At 47.6% G+C, this 19,737-nt stretch overlaps 1 protein-coding gene across 1 annotated transcript in view; it reads left to right on the top strand.

Annotated features, from left to right (window-relative positions):
* The first annotated feature begins 125 nt into the window (after positions 1-125).
* The window catches only part of OCA2 (OCA2 melanosomal transmembrane protein), a 224,809-nt gene continuing 205,197 nt past the window's right edge, over positions 126-19,737 (top strand). Inside the window, exons 1-2 of the mRNA XM_032259976.1 lie at positions 126-146; positions 9,417-9,595. Of these exons, the coding sequence (XP_032115867.1) occupies positions 9,435-9,595 (161 nt within the window). The 5' untranslated portion in view covers positions 126-146; positions 9,417-9,434. The remainder of the gene's footprint in view (positions 147-9,416; positions 9,596-19,737) is intronic.

The following is a 19,737-nucleotide window of genomic DNA, read 5'->3' as shown; positions in this document are numbered from 1 at the left end:
AGGGAGAGCGCGGAGCCGGCGCCGGGGGGCGGCCGCGGCCGCGCGAGCGCTCTGGGACTGGCTGTGAGGCCTGGAAGCATCTTTTTTCTTCTAAGAAGCCACAGCCGTCTGTGCGCTCTGAAATTTGGTGACGTGTCCGCTTCGGTGTGAGTCTCGCTTGGGAGAAGGGGCCGCGTGCCGTCGCGGGAGGAGCTGGCGCGGGCCGGGGCTGTGGGCGTGGCTGGGGCGGCCGGGGTCTCCGCGGGCGGGAGCGCTACCCGGGGGGCCCCGCGCTAAGTCAAGGGCGTGTGCCCAATAAGGCAAAGCCCGGGTGACTCTGCGGTTCCCGCGAGAGTGCAGCCCCGGGCTGGGGCGAGGGGAGGGTCGCCCCAGAGGACGGGCCGTGTGTTGGGCTGTGGGGTCCCCCAGAGGACGGGCTGTTAGCTGGGGTGTGGGGTCCCCCAGAGGACGGGCTGCGTCCTGGGCTGTAGGGTCCCCCAGAGGATGGGCCGTGTGCTGGGCTGTGGGGTCCCCCAGAGGACGGGCCGTGAGCTGGGGTGTGGGGTCCCCCAGAGGACGGGCCGTGAGCTGGGCTGTGGGGTCCCCCAGAGGACGGGCCGTGTGTTGGGCTGTGGGGTCCCCCAGAGGACTGGCTGCGTGCTGGGCTGTGGGGTCCCCCAGAGGACGGGCTGCGTGCTGGGCTGTGGGGTCCCCCAGAGGACGGGCTGTTAGCTGGGGTGTTGGGGTCCCCCAGAGGACGGGCTGCGTGCTGGGCTGTGGGGTTCCCCAGAGGACGGGCTGTGTGTTGGGTTGTTGGGGTCTCCCAGAGGATGGGCTGTGTGCTGGGGTGTGGGGGTCCCCCAGAGGACGGGCTGTGTGCTGGGTTGTTGGGGTCTCCCAGAGGATGGGCTGTACGTTAGGGTGTTGGGGTTCCCAGAGGATGGGCTGTGTGCTGGGGTGCTGGGGTCTCCCAGGGGATGGGCTGTGTGTTAGAGTGCTATGGTCCCTCAGGGGAGGGACTTTGTGCTGGGGTGCTGGGGTCCCTCAGGGGATCGGCTGTGTGCTAGAGTGCTGGGGTCTCCAGAGGATGGGCTGTGTGCTGGGGTGTTGGGGTCCCCCAGAGGATGGGCTGTGTGTTGGGGTGTTGTGGTTTCCCAGAGGATGGGCTGTGAGCTGGGGTGCTGGGGTCCCTCAGGGGATGGGCTGTGTGCTGGGGTCCCTCAGGGAATGGGCTGTGTGCTAGGGTCCTGGGGTTCCCCAGGGGAGGGGCTGTGGGATTGGAGTGCTCCATCATCTGCATGAGAGGCGATGACCAGGTGGGACCAGGAGGAATTAGGATGTGTTTGGAAGAACTGGATGAGGAATATGTGAGAAAGAGGGAGAGGTCTGGGTGAGCAGAGGTCTCTGTTTCCCAGGGAAGAGGCAGGAAGTGGGTGGAACAGGAGCCCCTACTGAACCCCGGACAACCGCTCATCTATTCCCCATTCATATAATTTTGCTGTTTCAAGAGTGCTGTAGTCATGGAATCTGAGTAAACAGTCTGTTGGAACTTGCCTTTCTTCACTGAGGACTTTCACTCTGCATTCCTCTGGGTCACTGTGTGTGAATTGTCTGTTCCTTTTGATGTCTTGCAGGGCATGCACGCACCACAGCCTGCTTTCCGCTGCCTGGTGGACAGACGGCTGGTGGCTTCCAGTTTTCTAGATAGCTGCCATGAACATTTGAGTGCAGCATTTTGTGTGAATGAAAGCTTCATTTATCTGGGATTAATGTCCAGGAGCAGAACTATTGGCTGGTACTTGCAATTTTAGTTTTTTTTTTTTTTTTTTTAGACGGAGTCTTGCTCTGTCACTAAGCTGGAGTGCAACAGCGTGATCTCAGCTCACGGCAACCTCTGCCTCCCAGGTTCAAGTGATTCCCCTGCCTCAGCCTCCCGAGTACCTGGGACTACAGGCGTGTGCCACTACACCTGGCTTTTTTGTCTGTGTGTATTTTAGTAGAGACGGGGTTTCACCATGTTGGCCGTGATGGTCTGCATCTCCTGACCTCGTGATCCTCCCGCCTTGGCCTCCCAAAGTGCTGGGATTACAGGCATGAGCCACCATGCCCGGCCGCAATTTTAGTTTTTTAAAAACTGTCAAACTGCTTTCCAGAGTGGTGGTACCATTTTACATTTCCATCGGTAATGCAGGAGTGAGCCAGCCCCTGCCTGAGGTGTTGATTTCCTTCCTCCCTCCATCCCTCCCTCCCTCCTTCCCCTCTCTCTCTCTCCCTCTCTCCCTAGTTTCACTCTTGTTGCCCAGGCTGGAGTGCAATGGTGCAATCTCCGCTCACTGCAACCTCTGCCTCCGAGTTCAGCAGATTCTCCCTGCCTCAGCCTCCCGGGTACCTGGGATTACAGGCATGCACCACCATGCCTGGCTAATTTTGTATTTTTCAGTAGAGACCAGGTTTCGCCATGTTGGGCAGGCTGGTCTCAAACTCTCGACCTCAGGGATCCACCCACCTCAGCCTCCCAAAGTGCTGGGATCACAGGCGTGAGCTATCCGCTTGGCTTTCTTTCTTTCAGGTACTTACTTTTTTTTTTTTTTAGATGAAGTTTTGCTCTTGTCACCCAGGCTGGAGTGCAATGGCACAATCTTGGCTTACTGCAACCTCTGCCTCCTGACTTCAAGGGATTCTCCTACCTCAGTCTCCTGAGTAGCTGGGATTTCAGGCACCCACCACCATGCGCGGCTAGTTTTTGTATTTTTAGTAGAGATGGTGTTTCAGCATGTTGGTCAGTCTGGTCTCAAACTCCTGACCTCAGGTGATCTGCCCGCCTCGGCTTCCCAAAGTGCTGGGATTACAGGTGTGAGTGAGCCCCTGTGCCTGGCCGTTTTCCTCTCTCAGCCTTTCTGATAGGTGTGCATCGATAGCTGATAGTTTAATTTGCATTTCCCTAGTGGCTCACCATCTTGAGCAGCTTATTGTGTGCTCATCTGCCATGTGCCTATCCTCTTCAGTGAAGTCTTTGCCCATTTTACTTTTCTTTTTGTTATCTTTTGAGTTTTAAAATTGTTGAGGAGTGGCGAGAGGGAACATTCTTGCCTTGTTTCCAGTCTTCAGGTTTCTCACCATTAGGCGTAATGTTAGTTCTACGTCTTTTGTAGATGTTCTTTAGTAGGTTTGAGGAAGTTCCTCTTTATTCCTAGTTTTCTTATAGTTTTTGTTTTATCATGAATAGGTGTTGAATTTTGTTAAATGCTTTTTCTGCATCAATTGATATGAGCATGTGATTTTTCTTCTTTGGCTTGTTAATATGTTAGATTACATTGATTGATATTTTTCACAGTTTTATAGAGATTATAATTAAATACCATGTAATTCACCCATTTAAAGTGTACAGATTCACACCTGTAATCCCAGGACTTTGGGAGGCTAAGGGGAGAGGATCACTTGAGCCCAGGAGTTTGAGACCAGCCTGGACACCATAGTGAGACCCTGTATCTACTAAAAATAAAAAAAAAAAAATAGCTGGGCATGGTAGTGTGTACCTGTGGTCCCAGCTACCTGGGGCTCAGGTGGGAGGATTGCTTGAGCCTGGGAGGGCCAGACTGCAGTTAGCCAGGACTGCACCACTGCACTCCAGCCTGGGTGACAGAGGGAGACCCTGTCTCAAAAAAAAAAAAAAAAAAAACAGGTACAATTTAATGTTTTTAGTATATTCACTGAGTCGTGCGACCATCATCATGATCAATTTTAGAACACATTCATGAACTTGAGTGAAACTCCATGCTCATTAGCATTTGTTCTTCACTCCCCTCCAGCCCTATCCCCTCCCCTAGCCATAGGCATCAACTTTTATTTCATTTTATTTCCCTATGGATTTACCTGTTCTGAAGATTTCATATATACATGAAGTCAAGCAATAGGTGGCGTTTGTGACTAGCTTCCTTCACTGAGCGTGCTTTCAGAAGTTACCCATGTTTTCGCATGTGTCAGACACCATTTGTTTTTACCAATAATCCACTGTGTGTATATACCGCATTTTATTTATCGATTAATTAGTAGTGGACATTTGGGTCGTTTGCACTTTTTTTTTTTGAGACGGAGTTTCACTCATATTACCCAGGCTGGAGTGCAATGGCGCTATCTCGGCTCACCGCAACCTCCGCCTCCTGGGTTCAGGCAATTCTCCTGCCTCAGCCTCCTGAGTAGCTGGGATTACAGGCACGCGCCACCATGCCCAGCTAATGTTTTGTATTTTTAGTAGAGACGGGGTTTCACCATGTTGACCAGGATGGTCTCGATCTCTTGACCTCGTGATCCACCCGCCTCGGCCTCCCAAAGTGCTGGGATTACAGGCTTGAGCCACCACGCCCGGCCTGCACTTTTTTTTTTTTTTTGAGACAGAGTCTCACTTTGTTGCCCAGGCTGGAGTGCAGTGGTGTGATCTCGGCTCACTCTAACCTCTGCCTCCCAGAATCAAATGATTCTCCTGCCTCAGCCTCTCAAGTAGCTCGGATTACGGTTGCCCACCACCATGCCTGGCTAACTTTTGTATTTTTAGTAGAGATGAGGTTTCACCAGGTTGGCCAGGTTGGTCTTGAACTCCTGACCTCAAGTAATCCCTTCCTGCCTTGGCCTCCCAAAGTGCTGGGATTATAGGCCTGAGCTACCATGCCTGGCCATGTTGTTTTCGGCTGTTATGAATAATGATCATGTTAATATTATTGTACACATTTTGTGTGGACTCACGTTTTCGTTTCTCATGGACGGATTCCTACACGTGGAATTGCTGGGTCATGTGCCAGCTCCATGTTCAGCATAGATTGATTTTTGGATACTAGACCAGCCTTGCACCCCTGGAACAAACCCTACTTAGTTATGTGTGTAGTTAATATATTAACTGAATTCCCTTTGCTAAAATTTTGTTAAACATGTTTGCACCACATTCATGTGAGATATTGGCTGTAGTATTTTTTCTTTGTAGTGATCAGGGTAATATAGTCTTCATAAAACTCACTGAAGGTTTACCTCATCTTGCATTTTCTGGAAGAGATTGTATAGAATTGGTGTTAAATGTTTGGTAGAATTCTCCAGTGAAACCACCTGACCCTAGAGATTTCTTTTTTAAAAAATTCCAATATGGGGCAGGATGTGGTGACTCACGCCTGTAATCCCAGCGCTTTGGGAAGCCAAGGTGGGCAGATCACCTAAGGTCAGGAGTTCGAGACCCACCTGACCAACATGAAGAAACACCATCTTTACTAAAAATATAAAATTAGCAGGGTGTGGTGGCGCATGCCTGTAATTCCAGCTACTTGGGAGGCTGAGGCAAGGGAATCAGTTGAACCCGGGAGGCGGAGGTTGCAGTGAGCTGAGATTGCATCACTGCACTTCAACCTGGGCAACAAGAATGAAAATCTGTCTTAAAAAACCTCAAATTTAATTTACTTAATATATATTATAGAGATATTCAATTACCCATTTTATATTGGATGAGTTGTAGTAATTTGTGCTTTTCGAGGAATCGGACTAAGTTTTCCAACTTACGTGTGTAAAGTTGTAAAATGGTAATCTAATATACCATCGTTATTCTTTGATGTCTTCAGGGTCTGTAGTGATATTTCCTGTTCATTCCTGATATTAATAACTTGCATTCTCTCTTTTTTCTTTTCTTGGCCAGTCTTGCAAGAGGATTGTTAATTCTACTGATATTTTCAAAGAAGCAGCTCTTTGTTTTATTGACTTTTTTCCTTCTGTTTTTGTTGATTTGTTTTCTATTTCCTTGATTTTTTAATCCCACCTTTGTTATTTCTCACTTTTGCTTGCTTTGGGTTTATTTTCCTCTTCTTTTTCTAGGTTATTGAGATAAGAATGTATATTATTTTTTGAGACTTGCTCTCCTTTTGATACCAGCATTTATGCTGTAAATTTTCCTCCCATCACTGATTAGCCGTGTTCTGCTGATTTTGGCATGTTGTATTTTCACTTTCATTCAGCTCAATATAATTCTGATTTCCCTTGAGGCTTACTTTTGGAATCCTGGATTTTTGGAATTGTGTTTGATTTCCAACTGTGCAGATTTTTTTCCTGTCTTTCTGTTATTTATTTCTAATTTGATTGCATTGTGGCTACAGAATACTCTGTATGATTTCAATTCTTTTAAATTCGTTGAGGTTTGATTTATGGTCCAAAGTGTGATCTCTCTTGGTGTACATTCTATGGGCACTTTGTAGGAATACTCCGCTGTTGTTGGATGGAGAGTTCTACAGTATTGATTATATCCTGTTGGTTGAAGGTGTTCAGTTCTTCTGTATCTGCACTGATTTTCTGTCTATTTGTTCTATTAATTGCTGAGAGATAAATGTTTAAGTTTCCAACTATAAAACTGTAATATAAATGTCTTTCTCCTTTTAGTTCTATTCGTTTTTGTGTTAGATATTTTGCAGCTCTGTTGTTTTCTGCGTGTGTGTTTAGGATTTCCATGTCTTCTTGGTAAAGTGACCTTTTTTTTTTTTTTAATCACTACGCGATGTCTCTCTCTGTGCCTGGTAAATTTCTTTGCTTTGAAACCTACCATGTATTATGTAAATATAACCTCTCCTGCTTTCTTTGTATTGATGCTTGGATGATCTGTTGTTTTCCATCTTTTTACTTGCAGCCTACCTGTATTATTTTATTTTTCGACTTTTGTTTTAGATTCAGGGGTACATGTGCAGGTTGTTACAAAGACATGTCGTGTGACTAGAGGGAGGATGTCCCGCTTTTCTTTGGGGCATCTCTTCTGGGGCTCCAGCTCCTTCTAGAAGTGCTCAGAGTAGCTTCTGTTTCCTTCTTGGACCCTGGCTGATTCAGCCAGTGAAGGGAGCAAGAGGCAGACGCAGCAGCTGGGAGTGAAAGGGTGTTGGATGTGTGGGGCTTCAGCGGGGAGGGCCTCGGAGAACAGGCACGTACGCTGCCTGGGGAGGTGCGGTGGGATTGTGGGGCAGCCCTGGGGCCCCCCTGGGGTTCCTCACATGATGTCATCTGCAGCCATAAGCAGCACGGAACATTTTCTAAGCAATTTCCCGCTGCTGAGCAGGGTTGGGATTTGGCCCTGGATGACAGAGTCCAGGGACCCGTGGTCCCCACCTCCTGGCATTCACACCCTGGTTTAGTCCCCTCCCTTTGGGTGTGGGCATGCAGGACCCAGGACTGACCTCCAGCTGAGAGAATATGGCAAAGCGGTAGATGCCCCCAACACCTAATAGTCTGTGAAACTCTGCCTTGCTGCTGCTCCCTCTCCAGATGCTCCTTGTTGCCTGAGAAGGCGAGCAGATGTGCTGGGGAGCACACATAGTGAGGATGTAGGAGCCTGTTGGGGTGAAGGGGGCCTCTGAGGGGGCCTCCAACCCACAGCCAGCCAGAAGCCGGGGCCCTGAGTCCTGCAGCCACCAGGACGTGGATCCTGTCTGCACTGAGTGACCTTGGCAGCCGCTTTGAGATTCCGGATGAAATCACAACCCAGTGGCCCCTTGAGATCCCAAGCAGACAACCCAGCCGAGCCACCCTGGCCTTGACCCACAGAAACTCTGAAATTATACACACGTGTGCTTTTAAACCCATGCACTCTGGGATGATTTGTTTTGCGACAATAGAAAACCCGTGTATCAGGTAAGTATGAGAGAATGAGTTGGGGCAAGTCAGAGGAGGATGTTTGCTGGACCACAAAGGCTCCACCGGGAAAGAGTGAAGCCAGGCCTTGGAGGGCTTGGCTGATGTCTGGGCAGAGCGGGCTCTCTGCCAAGGGCTGGTCATGTGCTGAGAGGCCGGGCAGTGGGGAGCATCACCTCCGTGGATGTTGAAGCCAAAACATAAGTGTCGTGGTTGGGGGAAGAGAGAGAAGGGCTAGAATATTCCAGGAAAGAAAGGACATGGCCTGAAAGCGTGGACGTTTGTTGCACTAAGGGTGGGTGGTATGCTCCTGTGAGTCCATTCATGCTGCTGTAACAAAACACCATAAACTGATGACTTCTGCCACAAACATCATTTCCCACAGCGTGTGAAGCTGTGGGATCTCAGATCAGAGCGCCAGCAGGTTCAGCACCTGGGGAGGGTCCTCTCCCTGCTGCACGACCGCGCCTTCTCACCCAGTCCCCACAGGCTGGAGAGAGGAAGGGAGCTCTCCCATGACTCTCATAGGGTCTGGAGCTCATCCATGAGGGCTCTACCCTCAGGCCTCTTCAGATCCCAACCGCAGCCCCAAGACCCCACCCCTGAACACCATCTTATCAGAGGGGCCGGTTTCAGCCTCTGAGTTTGTCGAGGGCACATCCGAATTCAGCTTTGCCCGGGGGCAGTGTTCAGACAATTCCAACGGCATGTTCTCAAGAAGCTGAGTGTTTTCAGAGGGGCAATGGTGCCCTGCAATTGTCAGTGGAGAGCAAGAGGACCCCTCTAACATCGCAGCAGGACCAGTTACATAATTTGTGGGGCGCTTTGTGCAAAACCCAGGAAAAATGCCATTAATAGTACTCAAATGTGAAGTTTTTTCTTTTCTTCCATAGTCTCTCTCTCTTGGCTTGTCATGGTGTGTTTTAAATTGGTATTTAATGTCATTATTCTAAATAAAAAGAAATTTAAATTTTAAATTGTTAGCATGACTTTCACTAATCATCTCTATATTGTGCCACATCTGTTTTAAATGCAAATACTGAAACGTTTAGCTCGTGTGTGGAATTGGTGAAACCAGACAACGTTTTTGTAGCTGGTATGCACATCTGTACTTCGTTCTTACCAGACAGTGGAACCATCATATAAAACAAATGCTTTATCTCACTTTAGGATACAGGTACCTTCTGCCCACACGGCTGCCTTCGGCTCACTGGTTTGTGAGTGATCACTCTCAGCCGAAGTGTTAGAGCAGGGAAATAACCGTGGTGAGAAGGAGTATGGCCTTTCTGGGTCGTTGGGGTTTCTTCAGATGTCATGTCTTTCTGTATTTGCAGTAAGTTCTGGCTCCACTGGGAAGTGTGGCGTCTGGGGCTGCGAGTGCCCTGGCTTACTCAGCTGTAGACTTGACGCTCCTTGTACTTGCTTTGAGTCTCCGCAAACTCCCGCCATCCTGGGCACCCCGGAATTCCGTGCTCACGGGGCATTGTGAAGACTGTATGTGAATCAGGGGACTGGGAGTGGCCGATGCACCTGTTCTGCTAACTCCGGCCCCAGCACGTGCCTCTGCTTCTCAGCAGCACAGAACTTCATGCTGTGCACACGTGGCGATCCACTTAACCGGCGCTCCGCTGCTGCGCACGCAGGCCACGGCCCGTGCGAAATGTGTGGGCGCGTTCGTGGGTGGGGATGGTCAGGGAGCTGGAGCGCCGGGAGGGCCTCCGCGGAGCAGCCTTCCCAGCGCACGGACTCCCGTGGGGCAGGCCTCTCACCGAGTGCTTTCTCTCCGGCTGCCCTAGGGGAAGACGGCGCGGAGCATGCACCTGGAGGGCAGCGGCGCGCGGGCCCCGGGCGCGCAGGGGGTGGAGCTCCTGCAGGCGTCTCCGCGCGGGGCCGGCGGCGCAGAGGCCTCGAACTCGTGCCTCCGCGACTGGGCTGCTGCAGGCCGGGAGGGCGCCCCGTTCCTCGCAAAGGGGAGGTGAGTTTGAAACAGTGCCATCTTGTGAACGTGGAGTTCACAAAGATGGGGTTTCCATGAGCGTCGTTCCCCCATGGGTGTTGTGGGAGAAATTTCCAGAAATTTTGCAATAATCTCTCGAGCGTTAGATCACTTTCCTGGCTTAGTTTTTTGATGAATGGTGTTTGTAAAATATGGTAAACTTAATTTAGCTGTAAAAGATAATAAAAATAGGAAAGAGAGTTTGCAGCATGAAGACTTAGCACTTTATTATTTAAGGTATTACAATTATTCTGCAGTGTTGGAAAGCGTATCTCTCTTAGGACATGCTTTATTTCTATACATACAGCAAGTGAATTAACTGAGTATTGTTTTTCATGTCAGAAAAGCCAGAATTTACATAAAAATAAATTAAAAAATAATTTCAAGTTTTATTTAAGATTCAGGGGTTAAATGTGCAGATTTGTTACCTGGGTGTATTGTGTGATGCCGAGATTTGGGGTACCACTGATCGCCCAGGTAGACAGCATGGTACCCAATAGTTACTTTTCCACCCTCCCTCCTCCCGCCCCCGTGGGGTCTGAGTGTCCACTGCTGCCTTCTTTGTGTCCGAGTGCACCCAGGGCTAGCACCACTTCTCATGAGAACGCGTGGCATTTGGTTTCTTGTTCCTGCGCTAATTTGCTTGGATACTGGCCTCCAGCTGCATCCATGTTGCTGCAAAAGACATCATTCCATTAATAAAAATTTATTTATTATACTTTAAGTTCTGGGGTACGTGTGCAGACCATGCAAGTTTGTTACATGGGTATACACGTGCCATGGTGGTGGTTTGCTGCGTCCATCGCCCCGTTATCTACATTAGGTATTTCTCCTAATGCTATCCCTCCCCAATCCCCCCACCCCCTGATATTCCTCCCCTAGGCCCCTAGCCCCCAGGCCCTGGTGTGTGATGTTCCCCTCCCTGTGTCCGTGTGTTCTCATTGTTCAACACCCACTTATGAGTGAGAACATGCAGTGTTTGGTTTTCTGTTCTTGTGTTATTTTGCTGAGAATGATGGTTTCCAGGTTCATCCATGTCCCTGCAAAGGACATGAACTCATCCTTTTTTATGGCTACATAGTATTCCATGGTAGATATGTGCCATATTTTCTTTATCCAGTCTATCACTGATGGGCATTTGGGTTGGTTCCAAGTCTTTGCTATTGCGACTCAGCATTTTCTATGCTGATCAAAAATTTTGATCCATGTTTAAATATTTACTTAGGTAAAGACAATGAATGGGTTTTACATGCCAGTGCTCAGACTCCAAATCTATACTTTGCAGTTCACACAGATGTCCTTGTAATGAGAAAAACAGCATCCTCTGAGTAGGTGTCTCTGCCTGCCTCTGCTGGGGAATGTCGATGACCCTGCAGATCTGAGCACCCTTGTTCCCGCAGCCGGAGTCCTGAGCGCTGCAGTGCCGACGGTCTCTCCAGCCTTTACCAAAGCACCACAGAATGCATGTGGGTGTGGCTCGTGCTGCTGCTGAGACCCCGCGCCTCCGGGGGAGCACCCTGGCCTGCGCGGACTTTCGCGGATGTTTTATTCACTAATAGTCTATGCTGTCGTGTTGCAGATGGGGAATCTCTGAGTTGCTCTTTTTGCCGATGTGTTTCGAGACCTCTCGTGCTAATGCGTGCAGCTCTAGTTCGTTCGTTCGAACTCCCTGCGTAGAACTTCATCATGGGAACATGCCACCATTCAGACCTGTTCTCCGGTTGGCGGCTTTTCATTCTCTGCTCCTCACCCCCCAGTATGTGCTATTAAAAACAGCCTGCAGAAAATGTTCTCTGTTATATACTGAAGGTGTCTGTCCCCCAAATTCAGATTTAATATTCTGGTTATTCACCCTCTCTGGTCCTGTGTTGCAGGATCTTCTCCCAGCAAGAGGTTTCCGTTTTCCTCTTCTTTAAAGAGTGTTTTGTTAGGAAGTGTTGAATATGGCCAGAAGGACTGTATGGGCGTGTGCCTGGGCAGGCAGATGGGGGGCAGCAGGATTGTCCTGGGCAGGGTGTGAGTGATGGAAGGCTAATGTTCAGCTTCCAGTTTCTAGAAAAAGGCCTCACAGTGAGACAAGAATCGGGAAGACCAGAAGAGCATATTTTCTAAGGTCTTTGACCTCACTTCTTGCTTCGATATATGGTGTACCAGGGGCCACCCTGGGGCCCCTGTCATGAGCTCCATAGGCAGGAGGCCCTGGGTATTCAGGCAGGATTCCAGGTGGAGGAGGAGGGAGGGTGTGGAGAGGTGCTGACAGATGTGGGCACTTGGAGGCAGGAGTGATGGTCCAATGAAGGGAGGGCTGAAGGTGCCCGGCCCCCACAGCCTTCCCAGGGCACGGGGAGGGGTCGGGATGGCACTGGCAGCTACCTGGGCTGAGTGGAGATGCCAGAAGGTGCCTTGCCTGAAGGCATGAGCCCTCATGAGTGAGTGGCACCTCCCTGGCAGAGCTTCTCCCAGGAGGAGGAGCAACAGGGAACTGTAGCCTCCAGGGCAGCTCTCAGCACCGTGGGGAGAATGGGGTGTTGGCTCAGCCCACCCACGGTGAGGGCTCTCAGGGGAAGGGCCGCTGATGTGAGTGTCTGGGTGTGCCGGGCACAGGCTGCTGTCCACGTGCTCCCAGGCGAGTCCCGGAAACAGCACACTCCTGGGCAAGCATGTGGCTGGTTGCCTGGTGGCCACCTATGCAAGATCCCAGCACTGTCATCTCAGGCTAAAGGTTACTGAAGGGTTTTATTACATTTTGCTCCTCTTGTTTTATGAAAATAGGTGGAAAATGAAAAAAAAAACAGTATTCTTGTTAGAGAAAAGATATGTAAGTCTTTGCACCTAGCATAGGTGGGAGTCTTAGGCATGCAGAAACCAGCAAACCCCTTAGTCTCAGTGAAGTTGAACTCATCTATTACGGGTTCAGTGGTGAAGAGAATGAGCAGACGAAAGACCACTCTGAGATGCTGTAAAGAGACTGCACTGAAAAGGTGATTTGGGGGACTGAGCTGGCCTGTGTTTTGGCTCTCGGGGCATCATCCCCTGTAGCCTGCTTTCTGCTGTTTGTGTGGGAAAGACGCAGCCTCTGTGCTCCCTTTTCCTGTGGCTCCCAGGTAGCCAGGCGCAATTCCCTGGGTCAGTCACATTACCTGTGCACAAACTGATTACTAGGTATTTTCTTAAAATGATTAAAATCTGTGTGACACAAGGCAGGCAATCGGTACAAAGAAAGCTGGAAGGAAGAGTGAATTCATCATCAATTGCCGTGTAACAAGTTTCTCCAAAACTTAGCAGCTTAGAAGAGTACATATTTATTTCCTCAGTTTCGTGGGTCAGGAATCTGGACACAGCTGACCTGGGTCCTCTGCTCAGGGTCTTCACAGGCTCGGACAGGTTGTCAGCTGCAGCCACAGCGTCTCAGGGTTCAGCTGGAGCGGGATCCTCTTCTGAGCTCATCTGTGTGGCTGCTGGCCTGGGCTGTGGGACAAATGGCCTCAGTTCTTTGCCGGCTGTTGACTGGAGGCCACCTCAGCCCCTTGCCAGGGGTCCAGTTCATCTGGGCAGGATGAGGGACGGTCTTTTGTGACCTAATCACGGAAATAACACCATCCCTTCTGCTGTATTCATTTGGTTAGAAGCAAGTCACTAGGTCCAGCCCACCCTGGAGGACGTGCATACCAGGAGGTTGACCCCTGGGAGCCACTCAGGCACTGCCAACCCCCGAGGTGAATAGTGACGAAGCAAACTGTTGTGAAAAAGGTGGAAGTGGAACACAGAGACGCTTGGCGGCTTCACAGGAAGTGAAGGGGGTCTGGGGTCCTCCCAGGTTTTCCGCATCTTTCACTGTTTGCAGCTGATCAGAAAGCTGACAACAATGCAAATGGCCCTTTTTCCTAGAAGTAAAGTTGGCTTGTGTCTGTGGAATGCATTGTCCAGTTTTGCCCTGATTTGTAAGTTCAATTCAGCATTTCTTTTTCTTTTCTTTTCTTTTTTTTAAGACAGCGTCTTGCTCTGTCACCCAGGCTGGAGCATAGTGGTGCGATCTTGGCTCACTGCAACCTACGCCTCCCAGGTTCAAGCGATTCTCCTGCTTCAGCCTCCCAAGTAGCTGGGACTACAGGTGTGTGCCACCACACCCGGCTTATTTTCATATTTTTAGTAGAGATGGGGTTTCACCTTGTTGGCCAGGATGGTCTTGATCTCCCGACCTCATGATCCACCCACCTTGGCTCCCCAGGTGCTGGGATTACAGGCGTGAGCCACCGGCCCAGCCCGACTCAGCATTTCTAATTGCCCATGTATGTGTGGTTCTTTGCATCTTATCACTGTCCTCTAATTGCTGAGTTAAACAAAATATTGACCTGCATTCATTTTATATTGGGACGAGAGTCACGGTTTTACCGCCTTTACCAATTGTCCTCGAACAGAGGGAACCAGCCACAAAGACATGCGGGGAAGGCAGGCTCCATTCTCGGGGCGACTCACCCCTTGTCTTTGGGACCCTGGACGTCCAGCCTGGACGCTGCTGGAGACTCCTCAGGGCCGTTCTCCCCGTCCTACCTGAGGACTTCCAACCTTTTGTTAGCGGAATATGTCTTGTCCCTGCATTTATAATGACATGGAACAAACAAAACTGCCAAATTGAAGAGGAATTTGTTTGGTCGAATATGCTGATTTTACTCATGAAGAGGTAAGTAAGCCTAGTGACACACAGCCTTCCTCACTCTGCACTTTCTCATTCCCTTTGCCTAATTTAATCTTAGAAAAATTTTGACTCAATCTTTTTTTGTATCTCAAAATAGTATGTAAGAACTACAAATAAAATAAAATAAAATAAAATAAAATTGATCATGCAGCTGAAAAAAAAAAGAACTACAGATGCAGTTAAATACGATTGGTTGTCAGATTGACAGACTTAATAATTTTTTTTAAAGGCAAGATTGTGTGGCAAGGTTTATTTCTAATCAGTAGAAAATATAAGTAATTTTTTCTAGTTGTTTTCACAAATCAGGAATTAATTGGCCTTAAAATTTGCCCTTTCAAAATTAGCTAATTACCTTTCAGTCTTCCACTTAGCAGGAATGTATTTGATAGCAGGTTGGACAGGGAAGCAAATTAGAGAGAATATATTGAAAATAATGAAGATAAATTATTTTATGACAGCGTTTACATCTGTCATGGACTGGTTACTGTATTTCATTATCATCAAGTGTAAATAAACATATTGCTGGAAATTTGGAGGCTGAAGGGAAAACACAGCTTGTGACCCTAATGCTGTCACTACTGTCTGCATACGCTTTCCTGTGTTCCCTGCTGGTCTTTCCCATATTTAATACAAATTTTTACGTAATTATGCTCACAGTGTATCTCTTACTTTATAGTTTCTTAAATGCAACAATATGTTGTAAACACTATCAGTGTTGTTGCAGATCGCTCAAAGCTACTATTATATATATTTTTAACTGAGGTGTAATCTCTCCAGAAATGGTGTGTGGATCTGTAAGTTTTCACAAGTGCATGCAATTGTGTAATTGTGAGCAAATCAAGATCTGGAACATTTCTCTCAGCCCACAAAAATTCCTTTGGCTGCTTCCTCGTCCTGTCAGCACGTGTTAACCATCAATCTGTTTTCTGTTTCTACATTTCTGCCTGTTTCAGGCATGTCAGATAAATGGAATCATGGAGTTTGGTTCTTTTACTTAGTATGATGCATTCGAGGCTCATCCAGGTGGTGTTCCTTTTTATTTCTGAGTGGAGTTGTGTGGACGTATCACCCTTTGTTTACTCATTCTCCTCTGAAAGGCACTTGGCTTGTTCCCAAGTTTTGGTAATTATGAATAAAACCACTATAAGCATTGGCATCAGGTTTTCATGTGAATGTAAATTTTAATTTCTCTTGGATAGATGCCTAGGAATGAGATTGCTGAGTTATTTGGTAAGTATACGTTTAACTGTCTAAGAAACGGCCAAACTGCTTTCCAAGGAAGCTGCACCATTTTGCATTTTCACCAACAATGCATGAGAGCTCCAGTCCTCTGCGTCATTGCCAGCACTTAATATTGACTGTACTGTTAATTTTAGCCATTCTAATAAGTATGTAGAGGCACCTTATTATAGTTTTATATGTTTGGAGAGTGAGGTCTGCTTGTTTTGCTGTTACGGGGTTTGTGATTCATTATATATTCTCAACACACCTTTTTTTTATAGAATGCAATTTTCCAATTATTTCCTGACAGTGTATGGCTTGCCTTTGCCTTTTTTTTTTTTTTTTTTTTTTTTTTTTTTTTTTTTTTTTGCATTTTTGGTCTTTTTTGGAGAGCAGAAATTTTTAATTTTGATGTTGTCCAATGTATCAATTGTTCTTTTATGGATTATACTTTTGGTGTTGTATCTAAGAAATCTTTTCTTAAACCAAGATCAGAAAGATTTTCTCCTGTTTTTTCTTTTAGAAATGTTGTTTTAGGTTTTACATTTAGGCGTATAATCCATTTTGAGTGAATTTTTGCCTATGCTGCTGGGTTTATTTATGTTTTGCTTATTGATGTCCAATTGTTTCAGCACCATTTGTTGAAAAGACTCCTTTGTTCATTAAATTGCTTTGTGTCTTTGTCAAAAATACATTTTCCATGTATCTGTTAATTTATTTCTAAATTCTCTATTCTGTCTTGAAACGCAGTCTCACTCTGTGCCCAGGCTGGAGTGCAGTGGTGGGATCTCCGCTCACTGCAACCTCTGCCTTCTGGGTTCAAGCGATTCACATGCCTCAGCCTCCTAAGTAGCTGGGATTACAGGCACCCGCCACCACGCCCGGCTAATTTTTTTGTATTCTTAGTAGAGATGGGGTTTCACCATGTTGGCCAGGCTGGTTTCGACCTCCTGACCTCAAGTGATCCATGCTCTTCAGCCTCACAAAGTGCTGAGATTACAGGTGTGAGCCACTGCGCCCGGCCCCCTGAACGCTCTACTCTGATCCATCAATCTGTGTGACTATCATGTCATTAGTATCACACTGTCTTGTATCTTTATGAAGATTTCTGAAATCAAATGGTGTGAGTCCTCCAATGTGGTTCTTTTTCAAGATTGCTTTGGCTATTCGATGCCACTTGCCTTCCGTATAAATTCTCTCATCACTTTGTTGATTTCCAAAATTCCTGCTGGGATTTTTTTTTTGGTTTCTCTCTCTCTGTGTCTCTCTCTCTCCCTCTCCCCGTCTCTCTCTCTCTTTTTCTGTGTGTGTGTGTCTGTCATTTTATCACTTGTGTAGCTTCATGTAACCCCTATTATAATCAAGATATAGACCTATTCCATCACAATCTCAGATTCTGTACAGAAATCCCTCATGCAAACCCTTAAGTTACATACCCCTCCCCCTGCCATCTCTAACCCCTGGAAATCTCTAATCTGTTTTTTATCTCTACAATTTGACCATTTTGATAATGTTATATAAATGAAATCATACGGCATGTGTGGAAATGTAAAATTCAACTTTTATTTTAGATATGGGGGTACCCATGTGCAGATATGTTACATGGGAATATTGTGTAATGCTGAGATTTAGAGTAAGGACCCCGTCACCCAGGTAGTGAGTCTAGTACCTAATAAATGGTTTGTTTTTTAACCCACTCCCCCTCCCTCCATCCTCTAGTGTTACACAGTGTTGTTCCTATGTTCATGTCCATGTGTGCTCCAGCGTTAGCTCCCACTTATAAGCCAGACCGTGAGGTATTTGGTTTTCTGTTCCTGTATTAATGGAGCCATAACTGGCCTCCAGCTCCATCTAGGTTACTGCAAAGGAGATGATTTCATTCCTTTTATGGCTGCATAGTATTCCATGGTGTATATGTATCATATTTTTTTGATCCAGTCTAGCATTGATGGCTACCTGGGTTGTGTACATGTCTTTGCTATTATTAATAGTGCAGAGATGAACATATGAGTGCATGGACTTTTGTTAGAATGATTTTTCTTTGGGTACAGTATCTACCCAGTAATGGGATTGCTGGATTTAATGGTAGCTCTATTTTAAGTTCTTTGAGAAATCTCCAGACTGCTCTCCACAGTAGCTGCACTAATTTACATTCCCCCAGCAGTGTATAAGCATTTCCTTTTCTCTGTAGCCTCGACAGCATCTGTTGGTTTTTAAGTTTTAAAACAACAGCCATTCTGACTGGTGTCAGATGGTATCTCACTTGGCTTTGATTTGCATCTCTCTGGTGATTAGTGATACTGAGCACTTTTTCATATGCTTGTTCGCCGCTTGTATGTCTTCTTTTGAGAAGTTATCTGTTCGTGTCCTTTGCCCATTTTTTAATGGGGCTACTTGTTTTTTGCTTGTTGATTTGTTTAAGATCCTTATAGACTCTGGATCTTAGGCCTTTGTCAGATGCATACTTTGTGAATATCTTCTCTAATTGTGCACGTTGTCTGTTTACCCTGTTGATAATTTCTTTTGCTTTGCAGAAGCTCTTTAGTTTAATTAGGTCCCACTTGTCAATTTTTGTTTTTGTTGCAATTGCTCTTGGGGGCTTAGCCAAAAATTACTTGCCAAGGCTGATGTCAAAAAGAGTATTTTCCTAAGTCGTCTTCCTCTATAGATTTCTATAGTTTGAGGTCTTATATTTAAATCTTTAATATTTAAATCTTTAATTTGAGTTACATATATATATTTCATTGCACTTTAGGTTCTGGGGTACATGTGCAGAACACGCAGGAGTGTTGCATAGGTACACACATGGCAACGTGGTTTGCTGCCTCCATCCCCCTGTCACCTATATCTGGCATTTCTCCCCACGTCATCCCTCCCCAACCTCCCTACACTCTGCTTTCCCTCCCCTTGTCCCCCACAACCAACCCCAGTGCGTGATGTTCCCCTCCCTGTGTCCACGTGTTCTCATTGTTCAACACCCACCTATGAGTGAGAACATACGGTGTTTGATTTTTTGTTCTTGTGTCAGTTTGCTGAGAATGATGGTTTCCAGATTCATCCATGTCCCTGCAAAGGACATGAACTCATTGTTTTTTATGGCTGCCTAGTATTCCATGGTGTATATGTGCCACATTTTCCCTGTCCAGTCTATCATTAATGGGCATTTGGGTTGGATCCAAGTCTTTGCTATTGTAAACAGTGCTGCAGTAAACATACGTGTGCATGTGTCCTTATAATAGAATGATTTATAATCCTTTGGATATATACCCAGTAATGGGATTGCTGGGTCATGAATGCCAGTGCTGAGGAAGAAAGGCTTCTGTCACTGGGAATGCTTGAGAAATCATGGCCAAGTGGACTGCCTCCTGTCAGACTTCTGCACGTATGAAAACACTGTTTCTCCTTGGGAAGCATGCGGGCAGGTCCCATGGTGGGCTGTGGAGCAAGCTCTCCCTCTGGTCACCCGGGCTGAACTGGCCAGCCCCAAATCAGTATTGCAGGCACTTGCACAGCAGGGTGGCCAGAGCCCAGGGCCATGAGGCTCCAGAGGCCCTTGGAGTGCAGGTGGACAGGGGACCGTGTCCTAGGAACAGACACTGCCCTGGTCTGCTCTCAGTGTTCTTGTGTCTCTCCTTGCCCTCTGTCCTTTTCTGTGCCTCACCCTCCCCAGTAGGATCCCAGTTGAGTTCTGGAATCCCAGGGCTCCTGGCAGGTCCTTGGGGACCACTTGTTGTCTCTTCTGGAAATGAGGAATCCATGCTGGGGAGCTGGGGTTTCTCTGCATCTGAAGCAGGGATTAACCTGGGTTCCCAGTGCCATCTGTCCTGCTGCACCCCGAGGAGGGCCAGGCACCTGGGGGTGGGGGACATAACTGGGGAGGCAGCCTTGTGGGGAGGTGGCCCTCGGGGAGGCTGCATGTGAGGGAGCCGGCCTTCCCTGCTCAGCTGGGCCGGGCTCTCCACCGGCCATACTCACTCAACTGAGGAGGACAGAGCACCAGAACCCTGTGACATGGCCTGGGAGGGGCCAGGCCCCAGGGTATCCACACATCGCTTTCCTAAGCCTGGGAAAACAGAAAGAAGACACCGAGGATACCACCCCAACGAACCGTCCAGGAGCACAGTTCCATGGATGTTCAGGACCTACACAGAGGGCCATCTGTTCCCAAAGCCTTGGACTTCTGCACGAGAGCTTCTCGGGAAAA

This window comes from Sapajus apella, unplaced genomic scaffold, assembly GCF_009761245.1.
Source record: "Sapajus apella isolate SASKATOON/1434 unplaced genomic scaffold, GSC_monkey_1.0 scaffold113, whole genome shotgun sequence".
NCBI classification, from domain to species: Eukaryota; Metazoa; Chordata; class Mammalia; order Primates; family Cebidae; genus Sapajus; species Sapajus apella.
The sequence above is the reverse complement of the archived record's forward strand: the minus strand, read 5'-3'. Positions and strand labels throughout refer to the sequence as shown.